A 17,932-nucleotide genomic window follows, 5' to 3' on the forward strand; every position below is an offset into this window, starting at 1 on the left:
GAATTATCTGTGGCGATCGGGAGAGTGGGCCATTCAGTAATTGTTAATAGTTATTACCGCGGAGCGCGGCTTGGAGCGCAGCTTCAAACATATTGTGTAATGTGAATTGTCAATGATCACGGCCCTACGGATCCTCATAGGCCAATTATGCAATCGATAGGGTTCATGTGTATTGAAATTAATTATATGTACACATGAAGACAATTGAAAGAGTGAAATGAGAAACGTCATTTTTTGCTAACTGATTGACTTTGATCATGGGGATTATAGATTGTATCACCATTCACTGTTTGTATTCTTTCATAATTTATGTTAAATAGTTACGAGCCTAAATGACTCGCGGATGATTACTATTGACTTAATGAACTGAACTGTTGAACTCCCTAACTTATGTTAATAATGACTGATATGATTTGATCTTTGATTATGATTTTGATTGGATACATGTTATTTGTTTCCTTTGTGATGCAGCACAGACTACTCAGTAAATATACCACTTTATGGTTAAAGGATTTCCTGCCTCAGTCTCATACATTCCTCTGTCACCTGACACGTGACCACCTGTTCACCTTCACTGTCAGTCATCCTACCTGTCCAGCTACCCACACAGATTCCACTATTCTTTCACCTTTATTTATATTTGTGTGTATTGGGTAGTTTTTTGCATTTCGCCACACTCGCAATAACATTGGTCAAAATGATCTAGGGAGGTGCTGTACAGTCATTGCTTTTGTCCAATCACAATGCAACTTAGGTTTTGGGTTACAGAGTTACACAGCTAAGAGGTGAAAAAGGCAATGCTTGTGGAATGTACAGTGCATAGCAGAGGATTGGGCTTCATGCTGTTGCTTGCTTCTCCTGTTCGATGGTTTCTTTGGTGGGCAAGGGATTTTTCTCCTGTGTCTCGGTCTTCTTCAACTTGGTCTTGGCGAAGTTTGTGACTTCAGCGAGATCTGGCTTGTCAGACATGTTTGCAGAGGATCTGAGTTGTACTGGCTAGTGATGTGTCTCAAACCTGATTGCGCAGAGAACGAGTGAAAGATGTTCATATGTCTTGTTGACGCCAAGATGGCCTGCTATGCTACCATCGTGAGCCAACTCAGTATCTCTTGTCGAACCGTAACTGGAACAACAATTTGAGATACACTGGGCCAATCTTCTTGCTGAGATGTGGCGCAAGAATGCCATTTCCTCATTAGAACACCATCTCTGTCAAAGTAACCCACACTCTCTCTTCAACAAACTTTTCCTCTGGAAGTATGTCTGTCTAGCAATCAGCTGCTTCCTTGACATTGAAGTGTGAACTGTAGGAACCCTCTCTTCCTTCAGCGGTCCTACAAAGTCATTCACTTTTGGGGTTTTTTCAAAGGAGAAGTTAACTAAGGAGGTTTACTGAAATCAGAATCACCCATAAATGTCTCAGACAAATCAACCATGGTGTGATCGCTGACATCCTCCTCAACTATAGACTTGCTCCTGGTGCCTTTCTTAGACGTAGCACGTATAACGCCACATGCTGGGAACACTCTAGGGTACTTCTCTGATAACCCATCAGGTTGCTCTACTCTGGGTTCCTTAATAACGACAGGATTTGGCAAGACCTTCCCTCTAGTCAAATCATTTTCTAAAATGAATGAGACCACTTCACCGGTAAGGCTAGGCCTCACTCCAATGACAACGGATCCAGAAATAAGATCAGACTCGAGTTCCACATTATACAAAGGAACTTCCATGCAACCCTTCTCCACGCCTTGTATTAGTCAGACAAAAGCAAAACACCCACCAAAATGAAGACCTGGTCTGCCCCAGTGTCTTGCAGTATCTTCACCGGCTGCTTAACATCATCGCTGCTCTGCAGAGACACGAACCTATCTGAAACAAAGGATTCATACACATCTGATCCAAAATCTTGTTTAGGAGATACACCAGTCCCAACCATAGACTTAATGGACTAGAGTGCTCCCAGAAGAATATTTTATATGTTTCAACTTAGGACACAAAGAGACCATGTGTATTTTCTCACAGCAGTAATGATAAACAGATGGATATGAAAAAAACGCTTGTAAGCCTGAAGGAGAGCAGCTTTATCAGTGTCATAATCTGAACTCTTATCAAGAGATAGAGGGTTTTGATGGGGTAAGACAATTGAACTAAGATCATGATGTCACGTTCTGACCTTTATTTCCTTTGTTTTGTATTTATTTTAGAATGGTCAGGGCGTGAGTTGGGTGTGAGTTGGGTGGGCAGTCTATGTTTGTTTTTCTATGTTTTGGGGTATTTGTATGTTTCGGCCTAGTATGGTTCTCAATCAGAGGCAGGTGTCATTAGTTGTCTCTGATTGAGAATCATACTTAGGTAGCCTGGGTTTCACTGTGTGTTTGTGGGTGATTGTTCCTGTCTCTGTGTTTGCACCAGATAGGACTGTTTTAGGTTTTCTTACGTTTGTTGTTTTTGTTAGTTATCTCATGTGTAGTTTCTTTATAAATTAAAGAACATGAATAACCACCACGCTGCATTTTGGTCCGCCTCTACTTCACCTAAAGAAAGCCGTTACACGTGAGGTATAAGTTACTCTTCAAGAACCAATGGGTATATACAGTGGGGCAAAAGTATTTAGTCAGCCACCAATTGTGCAAGTTCTCCCACTTAAAAATATGAGAGAGGCCTGTAATTTTCATCATAGGTACACTTCAACTATGACAGAAAAAAATAGAGAAAAAATCCAGAAAATCACATTGTAGGATTTTTATTGAAATTATTTGCAAATTATGGTGGAAAATTAGTATTTGGTCAATAACAAAAGTTTCTCAATACTTTGTTATATACCCTTTGTTGGCAATGACAGAGGTCAAACGTTTTCTGTAAGTCTTCACAAGGTTTTCACACACTGTTGCTGGTATTTTGGCCCATTCCTCCATGCAGATCTCCTCTAGAGCAGTGATGTTTTGGGGCTGTTGCTGGGCAACACGGACTTTCAACTCCCTCCAAAGATTTTCTATGGGGTTGAGATCTGGAGACTGGCTAGGCCACTCCAGGACCTTGAAATGCTTCTTACGAAGCCACTCCTTCGTTGCCCGGGCGGTGTGTTTGGGATCATTGTCATGCTGAAAGACCCAGCCACGTTTCATCTTCAATGCCCTTGCTGATGGAAGGAGGTTTTCACTCAAAATCTCACGATACATGGCCCCATTCATTCTTTCCTTTACAAGGATCAGTCGTCCTGGTCCCTTTGCAGAAAAACATCCCCAAAGCATGATGTTTCCACCCCCATGCTTCACAGTAGGTATGGTGTTCTTTGGATGCAACTCAGCATTCCTTGTCCTCCAAACACGACGAGTTGAGTTTTTACCAAAAAGTTATATTTTTGGTTTCATCTGACCATATGACATTCTCCCAATCTTCTTCTGGATCATCCAAATGCTCTCTAGCAAACTTCAGACGGGCCTGGACATGTACTGGCTTAAGCAGGGGGACACGTCTGGCACTGCAGGATTTGAATCCCTGGTGGCGTATTGTGTTACTGATGGTAGGCTTTGTTACTTTGGTCCCAGCTCTCTGCAGGTCATTCACTAGGTCCCCCGTGTGGTTCTGGGATTTTTGCTCACCGTTCTTGTGATCATTTTTACCCCACGGGGTGAGATCTTGCGGGGAGCCCCAGATCGAGGGAGATTATCAGTGGTCTTGTATGTCTTTCATTTCCTAATAATTGCTCCCACAGTTGATTTCTTCAAACCAAGCTGCTTACCTATTGCAGATTCAGTCTTCCTAGCCTGGTGCAGGTCTACAATTTTGTTTCTGGTGTCCTTTGACAGCTCTTTGGTCTTGGCCATGGTGGAGTTGGAGTGTGACTGTTTGATGTTGTGGACAGGTGTCTTTTATACTGATAACAAGTTCAAACAGGTGCCATTAATACAGGTAACGAGTGGAGGACAGAGGAGCCTCTTAAAGAAGAAGTTACAGGTCTGTGAGAGCCAGAAATCTTGCTTGTTTGTAGGTGACCAAATACTTATTTTCCACCATAATTTGCAAATAAATTCATTAAAAATCCTACAATGTGATTTTCTGGATTATTTTCTTAATTTTGTCTGTCATAGTTGAAGTGTACCTATGATAATTACAGGCCTCATCTTTTTAAGTGGGAGAACTTGCACAATTGATGGCTGACTAAATACTTTTTTGCCCCACTGTATATATATATATTATATATATATATATTATATATATATATTTTCACACATACAGCTGAAGTCGGAAGTTTACATACACCTTAGCCAAATATAATTAAACTCAGTTGTTCACAATTCCTGACAATTAATCCAAGTAAAAATACCCTGTCTTAGGTCAGTTAGGATCACCACTTTATTTTAAGAATGTGAAATGTCAGAATAATAGTAGAGAGAATGATTTATTTCAGCTTTCATTTGTTTCATCACATTCCCAGTGGGTCAGAAGTTTACATACACTCAATTAGTATTTGGTAGCATTACCTTTAAAATGTTTAACTTGGGTCAAACTTTTCGGGTAGCCTTCCACAAGCTTTCCACAATAAGTTGGGTGAACTTTGGCCCATTCCTCCTGACAGCATTGGTGTAACTGAGTCAGGTTTGTAGGCCTCCTTGTCGCACACGGTTTTTCAGTTCTGCCCACACATTTTCTATAGGATTGAGGTCAGGGCTTTGTGATGGCCACTCCAATACCTTGACTTTGTTGTCCTTAAGCTATTTTGACACAACTTTGGAAGTATGCTTGGGGTCATTGTCTATTTGGAAGACCCATTTGTGACCAAGCTTTAACATGATGTCTTGAGATGTTGCTTCAATATATCCACATACATACTTTTCCTACCTCATGAAGCCATCTATTTTGTGAAGTGCACCAGTCCCTCCTGCAGCAAGCACACCCATAACATGATGCTGCCACCCCCGTGCTTCATGGTTGGGATGGTGTTCTTTGGCTTGCAAGCCACCCCCTTTTTACTCCAAACATAACGATGGTCATTATTGCCAATCAGTTATATTTTTTTAAATCAGACCAGAGGATATTTCTCCAAAAAGTATGATCTTTGTCCCCATGTGCAGTTGCAAACCGTAGTCTGACTTTTTTTATGGCGGTTGTGGTGCAGTGGCTTCTTCCTTGCTGAGCGGCCTTTCAGGTTATGTCGATATAGGACTCGTTTTACTGTGGATATAGATATTGTTGTACCTGTTTCCTCCAGCATCTTCACAAGGTCCTTTGCTGTTGTTCTGGGATTGATTTGCACTTTTCGCACCAGAGGACATTCATCTCTAGGAGACAGAACACGTCTCCTTCCTGAGCGGTATGACGGCTGCTTGGTCCCATGGTGTTTATACTTGCGTACTATTGTTTGTACAGATGAACGTGGTATCTCCGGGCTTTTCGAAATTACTCCCAACGATGAGCCAGACTTGTGGAGGTCTACAATTTTTTTCTGAGGTCTTGGCTGATTTCCTTGATTTTCCCATGATGTCAAGCAAAGAAGCACTGCGTTTGAAGGTAGGCCTTGAAATACATCCACAGGTACACCTCCAATTGACTCAAATGATGTCAATTAGCCTATCAGAAGCTTCTACAGCCATGACTTAATTTTCTGGAATTTTCCAAGCTGTTTAAAAAAGGCAAAATCAACTTGGTGTATGTAAACTTCTGACCCAATGGAATTGTGATACAGTGAATTATAAGTGAAATAATTGGTCTGTAAACAATTGTTGGAAAAATGACTTGTGTCATGCACAAAGTAGATGTCTGAACCGACTTGCCAAAACTATAGTTTGTTAACAAGAAATTTGTGGAGTGGTTGAAAAACGAGTGACTCCAACCGAAGTGTATGTAAACTTCTGACTTCAACCGTGTATATATACACACGCTGAGTATACAAATCTGCTCTTTCCATGACAGAGTGACCAGGTGAATCCAAGTGAAAGTTCTGATCCCTTATTGAAGTCACTTGTTAAATCCACTTCAATCAGTGTAGATGAAGATGAGGAGACAGGTTAAAGAATGATTTTAAGCCTTGAGACAATTGAAACATGGATTGTGTATGTGTGCCATTCAGAGGGTGAATGGGCAAGACAAAAGATTGAAGTGCCTTCAAGAACTCCAATGCTGCTGGGTTTTTCACGCTCAACCGTTACCCGTGTGTATCAAGAATGGTCAACTTAACACAACTGTCGGAAGCATTGGAGTCAACATGGGCCAGCATCCCTGTGGAACACTTTCGTCACCTTGTAGAGTCCATGTCCCGATGAATTAATGCTGTTCTGAGGGCAAAAAGGGGTGCAAGTCAATATTAGGAAGGTGTTCCTAAATTTCTGTGCACTCAGTGTGTGTATATATATATATATATATATATACGGTACCAGTCAAACGTTTGGCCACACCTACTCATTCCGGGGTTTTTCTTTATTTTTACCTATTTTCTACGTTGTAGAATAATAGTGACATCAATACTATTAAATAACATATGGAATCATGTAGTATCCAAAAAAGTGTAAAAGGCCATTATCCCAGAGTCGCCTCTTCACTGTTGACGTTGAGACTGGTGTTTTGCAGGATCTATTTAATGAAGCTGCCAGTTGAGGACTTGTGAGGCGTCTGTTTCTCAAACTAGACACTCTAATGTACTTGTCCTCTTGCTCAGTTGTGCACCGGGGCCTCCCACTCCTTTTTCTATTCTGGTTAGGGCCAGTTTGTGCTGTTCTGTGAAGGAGTAGTACACAGCATTGTAGGAGATCTTCAGTTTCTTGGCAATTTCTGCTTATGCACCAGATTCTCAACTAGTCTAAAGAAGGCCAGTTGTATTGCTTCTTTAATCAGCACAACAGTGTTCAGCTGTGCTAAGATAATTGCAAAATGGTTTTCTAATGATCAATTACCCTTTCTAAAATTATAAACTTGGATTAGCTAACACAACGTGCCACTGGAACACAGGAGTGATGGTTGCTGATAATGGGCCTCTGTACGCCTATGTAGATATTCCATAAAAATCTGCGGTTTCCAGCTACGATAGTCATTTACAACGTTAACAATGTCTAAACTGTATTTCTGATGAATTTTATGTTATTTTAATGGACAAAAATGTGCTTTTCTTTCAAAAACAAGAACATTTCTAAGTGACTTTTAAACGGTAGTATATATAGACACATTATACAGCAATGTGATAGGCACTGCATTGTGCAATTTGGGACTAATAAAGAACTACTACTGGTACTATGAGCAACCAATGATCTCTCTGAATGCCTTGTTCAATGTCCAATGGCACTTCACTCTTAACACATTTCAAGGATGATTTGCTCCGGTACTCGTTTGAGTGACACTTTTGTGAATTGATGTTTCAATTGTCCTTGCCACTGAGTGGGCATTATTGAATTGCAACTTTTATGTGCCTCTATTTTATGATCATCTCTCTCATTGTTTAACACTGACTCTCTTTCTTTCAGTGAAGCCTCATCAAGAGAACATTGTTTTGTCATCCTATAAAATGATGCCAAAGGTATGGTTTTTATTGATCGTGGTTGGTATTAGAGCATTGCCTGACGAATCATACAGAATTTAATTATGGTTTTCTATATGTCTCTACATACATTCATCGAGGAGAAGAAATGTTAGTGGATGTGGCATTTTTCCCTAGTAATATAGATGGGAAGCAAGGCAAATTAGAGTGCACATACATGTTTTAGAGGTAGTTCAATTTCCCAACTAGTAAAGTTTTCAGACTATTTATCTGGAAACAGTATAAGTTAAGTGTGTCGATCTATGTTACACAGAATCCTACAGATGAAGAACCATATATGTAAAAAAATAATTTATAAAAATGGACAAACGTGACATGTCATATATTTTTTCATATCAAGTTATACAGTATGGTGCAATACCAGTCCAAAATTTGAACACACCTACTCATTCAAGGTTTTTCTTTACTTTTTAAAACTATTTTCTGCATTGTAAAATAATAGTGAAGACATCAAAACTATGAAATAAACAAATCAAAATACATGTTATATTTGAGATTCTTCCAATAGCCACCCTTTGCTTTGATGACAGCTTTGCACACGCTTGGCATTCTCTCAACCAGTTTCACTTGGAATGCTTTTCCAACAGTCTTGAAGGAGTTCCCACATAGGCTGAGCACTTGTTGGCTGCTTTTCCTTCACTCTGCGGTCCAACTCATCCCAAGCCATCTCAATTGGGTTGAGGTTGGGTGGTTGTGCAGGCCAGGTCAACTGATGCAGCACTCCATCACTCTCCTTGGTCAAATAGCCCTTACACAGCCTGGAGGTGTGTTGGATCATTATCCTGTTGAAAAACAAATTATAGTCCCACTAAGCGCAAACCAGATGGGATGGCATATCACTGCAGAATGCTGTGGTAGCCGTGTTGGTTAAGTGTGCATTGAATTCTAAATAAATCACTTACAGTATCCCCAGCAAAGCACCCCCACACCAGCACACCTCTTCCTACGTGCTTCATGGTGGGAACCACACTTGGAGATCATCTGTTCACCTGCTCTGTGTCTCACAAAGACACTGCGGTTGGAACCAAGAATCTCAAATTTGGACTAATCAGACCAAAGGACAGATTTCCACTGGGCTAATGTCCATTGCTTGTGTTTCTTGGCCCAAGCAAGTGTCTTCTTATTATTGGTGTCCTTTTGTAGTGTTTATTTATTTCCAGCAGCAATTTGACCATGAAGGTCTGATTCACGCAGTCTCCTTTGAACAGTTGATGTTGAGATGTGTCTTACTTGAACTCTGAAGCGTTTATTTGGGCTGCAATTTCTGAGGCTGGTAACTCTAATGAACTTATCCTCTGCAGCAGAGGTATTTATGGGTCTTCCTTTACTGTGGCAGTCTTCATGAGAGCCAGTTTCATCAAAGCGCTTGATGGTTTTTGCGAAGTTCTTGAAATTTTCCGGATTGACTGACATTCATGTTTTAAAGTAATGATGGACTGTCATGTCTTTGCTTATTTGAGCTGTTCTTGCCATAATATGGACTTGGTCTTTTACCAGATACAGATCTTCTGTATACCACCCCTATCTTGTCACAACACAACTGATTGGCTTAAACGCATTAAGAAGGAAAGACATTCCACAAATTAACCTTTAACAAGGCACACATGTTAATTGGAATGCATTCCAGTTGACTACCTCATGAAGCTGGTTGAGAGAATGCCAAGAGCATGCAAAGCTGTCATCAAGGCAAAGGGTTGTTACTGTGAAGCATCTCAAATCTAAAATCTATTTAGATTTGTTTAAAAAAATGGTTGGTTACTACATATGTGTTATTTCATCGTTTTGATGTCTTCACTATTATTCGACAATGTAGAAAATAGTAAAAATTAAGATACACCCTGGAATGAGTAGTTGGGTCCAATCTTTTGACTGGTACTGTATATGCCATGTAGCAAACACTTGTATCCAGAGTGAGTGCATATGACCCGGAAGTTGCTAGTGTCATGCTCTACTAACTGAGCCACAATCTCAATGTTGTTGCTGTGTGTCAAACCCTATGACCTTTGACAATTTGTGTGTTTGGAAGCAGCAGCTGTCCCGCACCTCACCTGGGAGTGTGTGTTCCCTCCGTGGTATCAGCATCCCAGGATCCCTAGCCGTGGCCATCACAGTGAGTCTGCACCATAAGGCAGCCACTCCTCCACACACACACACGCGCGCACACACACACCCTTGTGGGTACCTAAAAAGTATTTCCATTCAAAATCCTATTTTCCTTAACCCCTAACCATAAACCTTACCCTAACCCTAATTCTAACAATAATTTGAACCCTTAACCTAACCCCTAAGCTGAAAATAGCCTTTATCCTCGCATGGAGAATTGTTTTTGTTTTACTATCCTGGTGGGGACTTTGGGGGATTTCAGGTCCCCACAAGGATAGAAGAACAAGACCACACACACACACCTCACATGACAATGCAATCCCATGTCATGTTCTCCCTCTTCTTATATTCCTCTTTCCAGGCCAAAATGGACAATCAGGTCATTGGCTATAAGGACTTGGCAGCCATCCCCAAAGACAAGGCGATACTGGACATCGAGAGGCCGGACTTAATGATCTACGAACCCCATTTCAATTACACGCCTCTGGAACTATCGGAGGTGCCCCGAAGCAGAGAGGTCATAGGGCACAGCACACCACCCTCCATCATATTACAGAGCTAAGGGTTTCCTCTCTATCCTAATGGTTTACCATTAAGGTTTAAGGCGCGGATATCCTTCTCTTGTTTGGAATGGCCCTATTGTATTCAGGATGTATTTATATGATTAACAGTTAAAGATCATATGAGTTTTTGTCTGTCCTACTACGACACAAGTGGTGTTCTATCAAGACAAACATAATATAATTGTCATTGATTACACTTTTTTAGCTAACCTGTTTGACTAGTTAAGTGATTCTAATATTTGTCCTATTAACTCTGTGTGTGATAGGATATAACTCCACTATATATAGACTATATACAATGTATGCATTAATATATACTCGCGTATGCATATCCGTCAAACAATATATATATATATATATATATATATGCAAACACTTAGCTGCACCATTGAAATGCAGGGCAGGTACATTTAGCCTGATTGACCTGCGTGTAGTGTTCTCTCCCATGCAAACACTTAGCTGAGCCTCAATTGGCACCTTATTATATAGTGCACTACTTTTGACCAGAGCCCTATACTATTTAGGGAAAAGGGTGCTATGTGGGACACAGACTTCTTACAGAGATCAATGGAACTCAGTAAGGGCTTTCTAGAAATTGTGATGTGATAAGATTTTGTCATTTCCCTTTATCTGTCAAAACTGACTCTACCCGATTAGGCTTGTAACAATGTCTGTCTCACTAAGCCCACAAAGATGAATGCAGCCTAGGGAGAAAATTCAACTGATCAAACAGCCCTCTGTTTCTTTTCTCTCCTTCAGAGGTCCATGTCTCCGTGTTCATTCTCCCACCCGGCTTCTCCTGAGGTAAGATGGATGGATGGGGTCTGTGCTCTCGGATGAGGAATCATTTGAGCTGTTAATTGTCAGTCCACTGCCCAGTACCCCATAAAGAGCTCTATCTCCTCTCCTATCTCCTTCTCATACAGTCACACACACCTACTGTTTATAATTATGGAATCGTTATTGAAAGGTTTTGTGCTCCACTGGTATGGTTAAAAACACACTCACACACACTTAAGTGATAATGCTCCCAGAGAAGGTATTTGGAGGATATATTCGCACCGTGCCAATTTATCCTCTAAACACCGGCTTCGAGAACATTCTTGCTTTTATACAATGTGTTGCCAACATATTCCAATAATGATTGACATATTTTCATTAAATACGTTATTTTCATTAATTTATTCATACTATTACCCAACACAAATCTAGGGTTGCTACCCAAGCTGGCTGGTCGTTCGTTCTATCAGTTCGGTCGCCAGAGACGCGACCCAGTCATTAAGACTTTTTGTTCTAAGTAGTTCATTCTAAATGTTCCTTTGCCATGATGGCTGCCAAAGTTCTTACCCCTTGCTTGCTAGCTAGCCAACTGTGGCTAACACAGTCACGTCAAACAGTGTAGCCAGAATAACAGCAAGGTAGCTGCGTTTGCGTTTGTTTAAGCTGTTTTCGAATTATTATCCATTACAATGAGCTAATGATGTGCGATTTTGCCATGCCACTGCTCAGAAGAGAGAGCCAACTACACAGCAAACACAATTATTTCAAACTGAAGCTGGAATGACAGCAAATCAGCTGCAGTTTGTGTTTTTCTATTGAATTTTTTTTATATTGTATATCCATAAAAATTATGCCGATTCATGTTTTCGACTGACTGAGAAAAGCTTCCAGCCTGCCGGTGTATAAGGACACAAGGCAAGATCCAAATGCAGACACAGTTCCAGACAAAGGGCAGTCTCGAGGTCAGGCCAGGCAGAGTAACCAGATTAGAGTCCAAACAGTACAAGGGGATAGGCAGACTTGAAGACAGGGTTTGGAGTCAGGACAGGCAAGGGTCAAAACCAGGAGGACTAGAACCAAAAGAGACTGGGGAAAAATATAGGAGCAAGGAAAACCGCTGATTGACTTGGCAAACAAGACGAACTGGCACAGAGAGACAGGAAACACAGGGAAATATACACTGGGGATAATAAGCGACACCTGGAGGGGGTGGAGACGATCACAAGGACAGGTGAAACAGATCAGGGTGTGACACTGTCTGTCTCGTCCCCACATGTTCATTACCATAGGACAGCTGGAGATGGAATTTCAATATTGAAACAATGTTACAAATGGCAGAGACAGACAGCAAGGTTATTACAAATCTCCACTGTTGAAAACCAAATGCTAGTTTAAAAGAAATTGAAAATAATGTCTGTTTTTATGGTGTAGATCTAGTATATAAATTGCATGGCTGTGCTGATGAGACAGTGGTTTGCGCAATAAGATGGAATAGAGTACTTTTAAAAATATTTTTTATTTATCTAACCTTTATTTAACCAGGTAGGCCAGTTGAGAACAAGTTCTCATTTACAACTGCGACCTGGCCAGGATAAAGCATAGCAGTGCATCAAACTACAACACAGAGTTACACATAAACAAACGTACAGTCAATAACACAAAAGAAAAATAGAAAGAATCTATGTACAGTGTGTGCAAATGTAGAAGAGTAGGGAGATAGGCAATAAATAGGCTGTAGAGGCAAAATAATTACAATTTAGCATTAATACTGGAGATATTTGTGCAGATGATGTGCAAGTAGAGATACTGGGGTGTAAAAGAGCAAGAGGGTAAGTAATAATATGGGGATGGGGTAGTCGGGTGTGCTATTTACAGATTGGCTGTGTACAGCTACAGTGATGGTTAAGCAGCTCTGACAGCTTATGCTTAGTTAGAGAGGGAGATAAAAGACTCCAGCTTCAGAAAGTTTTGCAATTCGTTCCAGTCATTGGCAGCAGAGAACTGGAAGGAAAAGTGGCCAAAGTAAGTGTTGGCTTTGGGGATGACCAGTGCAATATACCTGCTGGAGCGCGTGCTACAGGTGGGTGTTGCTATGGTGACCAGTGAGCTGAGATAAGGCGGGGCTTTACCTAGCAAAACTTATAGATGACCTGGAGCCAGTGGGTTTGGCGACGGATATGTAGTGAGGGCCAGCCAACGAGAGCATAGAGGTCGCAGTGGTGGGTAGTATATTTGACTTTGGTGATAAAACGGATGGCACTGTGATAGACTACATCCAGTTTGCTGAGTAGAGTGTTGGGCGCTATTTTGTAAATGACATCACCGAAGTCAAGGATCGGTAGGATAGTCAGTTTTACGAGGGTATGTTTGGCGGCATGAGTGAAGGAGGCTTTGTTGCAAAATAGGAAGCCGATTCTAGAATTCATTTTGGATTGGAGATGCTTAATGTGAGTCTGGAAGGAGAGTTTACAGTCTTAACCAGACACCTTGGTATTTGTAGTTGTCCACATATTCTAGGACAGAACCATCCAGAGTAGTGATGCTAGTTAGGCAGGAGGGTGCGGGCAGCATTTGGTTGAAGAGCGTGCACTTAGTTTTACTAGCATTTAAAAGCAGTTGGACGCCACGGAAGGAGTGTTGTATGGCGTTGAAGCTTGTTTGGAGGTTTGTTAGCACAGTGTCCAAAGAAGGACCAGATGTATACAGAATGGTGTTGTCTGCGTTAGAGGTAGATCAGAGAATCACCAGCAGCAAGAGCGGCATCATTGATGTATACAGAGAAAAGCGTCGGCCCGAGAATTGAGCCCGGTGGCACCCCCACAGAGACTGTCTGCCAGAGGTCCGGAGAACAGGCCCTCCGATTTGTAACACTGAACTCTGTCTGAGAAGTAGTTGGTGAACCAGGCGAGGCAGTCATTTGAGAAACCAAAGCTGTTGAGTCTGCCTATAAGAATGTGGTGATTGACAAAGTTGAAAGCCTTGGCCAAGTCGATGAAGACGGCTGTACAGTACTGTCTTTTGTCGATGGTGGTTATGATATCTTTTAGGACGTTGAGCGTGGCTGAGATGCACCCAAGACCAGCTCGGAAACCAGATTGCATAGTGGAGAAGGTACGGTGGGATTCGAAATGGTCGGTGATCTGTTTATTAACTTGGCTTTGAAGATTTTAGAAAGGCAGGGCAGCATGTATATAGGTCTGTAACAGTTTGGGTCTAAGGTGTCTCCCCCTTTTGAAGAGGGGGATGACCGCGGCAGCTTTCCAATCTTTGGGGATCTCAGACGATACGGAAGAGAGGTTGAATTAGTTATAGGGGTTGCAACAATTTCAGCAGATAATTTTTGAAAGAAAGGGTGCAGATTGTCTAGCCCAGCTGATTAGTAGGGTTCCAGATTTTACAGCTCTTTCAGAACATCAGCTGTTTGAATTTGGGTGAAGGAGAAGTGTGTGGGGGGGGGGGGGGGGTTGGCAAGTTGCTGCAGGGTGTGCTGAGGTGTTGGCCGGGGTAGGGGTAGCCAGGTGGAAAGCCATGGCCAGCTGGGGAAAAATACTTATTGAAATTCTCGATCATCATAGATTTATTCGTGGTGTCGTGTCTTTGGTATCATTAAACTGAAGACTTATTTTTATCAAATAAATTCTCTGTAATTATTATTACGTGATTGAACTAACTTAATCGTGTAACTGTAATTATCTAGGAAGTCATGGCACCAAGGAAAATGTTAAGATTACAAAGTAATAATTTTTAATATCTGATCAACTAGTCTTCTAATTAATTAATGATTCTTTACCTCACGTTAGTCTCATTCCAAACGTTGTAAATTGTTGGTTATCTTCACGAACCCAGTCTTACCTATGAATCATCCATACATCAATTGTCTTAAATCATTTATTTACTAACTAAATAATCACAGAAATGTGTAAACAAACAAACAATAGATATAGTTACAAGGAAATGATAGCTAAACCGGCATGGAGGCTTGTTAGACAAAGGTACCTAGGAGGGCGCGAAAGGTAAGACACTACAAAGTTGATAATTATAACAATTGAAATGCTAATCCTTTGCACATGAATGCTCACTCATTCGGGAATAATTGCAATCAATATGTATATTTACGCTTAGTGTGTCGTCATGATCTCTGTTTGTCCGCCCTCTCTCTCTCTGCCGTGGTTAGAATGGATAGTTCAGAGTAACATTCAGCAATAGTTGTTACGTGCTTTCACGTTCAACGGGTACGTATTTCCTATCTGTAGACTAGTAATTAGTATCAAAAATTTGTTCTTATTCTGTCGGTATCGATAGTCTCAGAGTTTAACTACGTGGTATAGTTAAGATTTCAGCAATCCACTCAAACCTTAGCCCTCTCGGTTATCGAGGTAAGATGGTCTGAAACCTTAGCCCTCTCGTGGTTATCAAGGTAAGCTGGTCTCTACACTCAAACCCTAGCCCTCGTAATTGAGAGAAGCATGGTCTGAAGATGAATTCCCAAGGTGGGGGTTATATTCAGAAGATCAGAAAGGGGCTGTCCCATGACGCCAGATCAATGCCTGTTTTTTAACTGCAAAGGGAATTGGAGTTTCCTTCGTTAAACAGTTTAAAATCACATTACATAATTTCACAAATAGTTTCATCTTTACTCATTCATTTATACAACAATTAGATGCAAACCTCATAACTGAGACACTTGTATAAACAGGGTTATGGTAATGTGGCTGTATTGTCTCTCATGAGTTTCATGAAATTGTACAAAATTGATCATTTTGTAGCTGGCTACTTCACCGACCGTGGTTCTCCAGAACATGAATATTGTTCAGTTCTGAAGTTCTGTGATGTGGAAGAAATTACTTTGTTCTCCTGTGAAACCTTTTCTCTCTCTATACTGTCTGGCCATGAGGAAGAGAGTCTCCTCCAGGAATTTACAACCTGAGATAACAGCAGCCTGGGTGTAGGCGAGAGGGGGGGAAGGCACGCTATACCCAAAGAGGGCCACGTCACGACATTGGTGACAGTGTTTCCGCTCCTCAGTGCAGTGGGCAGCTGGAAGGAGGTAGTGTACAGGCAATGGTATGGTAGGATGTGAGTACAGTGGAGGTAAGCCTAGGCATTGAGTGACGATGAGAGAGGTTTTGTCTCTTGAAGCACCATTTAAGCCAGGTGCGGTCACCACATGTGTGGGCGGTGGAACAACAGCTAAGGCGTATTGAGCATGGCTGGAGGCTCTATAGTGAAATAAGACAAACATGACTAACCAGAACAGCAATAGACAAGGAATATTGACTTTAGGGAGAGGCGTGTGTAGCCGAGTAATCACAGGTTCCAGTGAGTAGCTAGGCGAGCTGGAGGCACGGAGATTCAGACAGCTAGCAGCAGGCTAGCAGATGGTCCTCAGGGGGACGTCGTAACGGGGGAGCCTGTTGAAACCCCCTCGGACTGTTACGTCGGCAGACCAGTCATGATGGATTGGTGGGGCTCCGTGTCGGCAGCAGAGGGTCCAGGCCAATTGGCAAAAGAGGTAATTGAAGCCCAGTGATTATCTGATGGATTTCTTCAGGCTAGCCGGGAGATGGGCCTAGCTTGAGGCTAACTCCAGGCTAACTGGTGCTTGCTTCGGGACAGAAACCCCCTCAGACGGTTACGTCAGTAGACCACTCGTGATGGATCGGCGGGGCTCCTTGTCGGCAGCAAAGGGTCCAGGCCAATTGGCCAAAGAGGTAATTGAAGCCCAGGAATTCTTGATAGATCTATTCGGCTAGCCGGGAGATGGGCCTGGATTCGAGGCTAGCTCCAGGCTAACTGGTGCTTGCTTCAGGACAGAGATGTTAGCCAAGAGTAGACACTTGGATAGCAGCTAGCTAACTGCGATGATCCAGAGTAAAGGTTCAGAGCTTGCGGTTGGAATCCGGAGATATGGTGGGGAAAAGCAGTCCGATATGCTCTGGGTTGATATCGTGGTGTGCTGGCTGGCAGAAGTTGACCGGGCTGAAGCTGGCAGATGTCCCAGTTAACGGTGCTGGCTAACTAGCAGTGGTTAACTGACTACTAGCTATAGCTTGCTAGCTTGAAGGGGGTTACGGTTCTAAAGTATAAAAAATAGCAGATCCGTACCGCATTGGGTGAGGCGGGTTGCAGGAGAGTATGTTCAGTCCGTAGATGGAAAAATTAGATTAAAAATATATACTAAATGTATACGAAGAAGGAAACAATATATACAAGGGATGGGACAAGACAATCAAAACATCCCACTGCTACGCCATCTTGGATTCAAATAGGTATTTCAACAGGTTTTTTATTTGTGGAAAAGACACCGGCAGGAATGCAGTTTTAACCAATCAGCATCCAGGATTAGACCCATCCATTGTCTAAAAGCCCACGACTCCACACAAGCATGTTTGCAAAAAGCAGTTACCATGGGAACAATGAGCATCTGTTACACTCTTACTGTGACCTCACTGGCTTCTTCACTCAGGGATGAAATCTAATGTACACAGAACCCTCCTTTTCATGCACTTTCCCAATATGTGCTTGGGTTACGGTTTGAATATCAATTAGGATCCGGACGGTAATGTTAATCTCGTGTCCCTAGACCATTCTTTTCAAGGATCCCAAGGAGTGGCTGGAGAGCAGGGAGTCACCTGGAGGGTCATCAGCAGGTTCAAACCTCAAAGATCCCAAGGAGTGGCTGGAGAGCAGGGAGTCACCTGGAGGGTCATCAGCAGGTTCAAAGCTCAAAACCAGCTCTGCATTAGACACCGCCACCAAGCTCCCCACACAGCACTTTCACAGGCCAGGTATTGTAATCCATCAGCACACTTATCCCCTTCTCTTCTATCTTCTCTGCACCCTTCTCCTCTCAGGGTGCTTTGCTTTTCATCTGGGACTTAATTTTATCTTTTCATTGCAGATAATGGAATGAATATATACAAGAAGCCACCAATTTACAAACAAGGTATTTCAT

The 17,932-nt window shown here is 42.0% G+C and overlaps 1 protein-coding gene across 5 annotated transcripts in view; it reads left to right on the forward strand.

Annotated features, from left to right (window-relative positions):
• Positions 1–17,932, forward strand: part of LOC115111991 (dematin) — a 294,338-nt gene that overhangs the window by 252,080 nt on the left and 24,326 nt on the right. For 3 of the 5 annotated variants that reach the window (XM_065011778.1, XM_065011779.1, XM_029638609.2), the window contains 6 exons: positions 7,458–7,510; positions 9,561–9,641; positions 9,996–10,151; positions 10,957–11,001; positions 17,561–17,765; positions 17,879–17,923. In XM_065011778.1, coding sequence (XP_064867850.1) covers positions 7,499–7,510; positions 9,561–9,641; positions 9,996–10,151; positions 10,957–11,001; positions 17,561–17,765; positions 17,879–17,923 — 544 coding nt within the window. In that variant the 5' untranslated portion in view covers positions 7,458–7,498. The remainder of the gene's footprint in view (positions 1–7,457; positions 7,511–9,560; positions 9,642–9,995; positions 10,152–10,956; positions 11,002–17,560; positions 17,766–17,878; positions 17,924–17,932) is intronic. The other 2 variants (XM_029638606.2, XM_065011780.1) reach the window with 2 other exon arrangements.

Source organism: Oncorhynchus nerka, linkage group LG27 (genome assembly GCF_034236695.1).
Source record: "Oncorhynchus nerka isolate Pitt River linkage group LG27, Oner_Uvic_2.0, whole genome shotgun sequence".
Lineage (NCBI taxonomy): Eukaryota > Metazoa > Chordata > Actinopteri > Salmoniformes > Salmonidae > Oncorhynchus > Oncorhynchus nerka.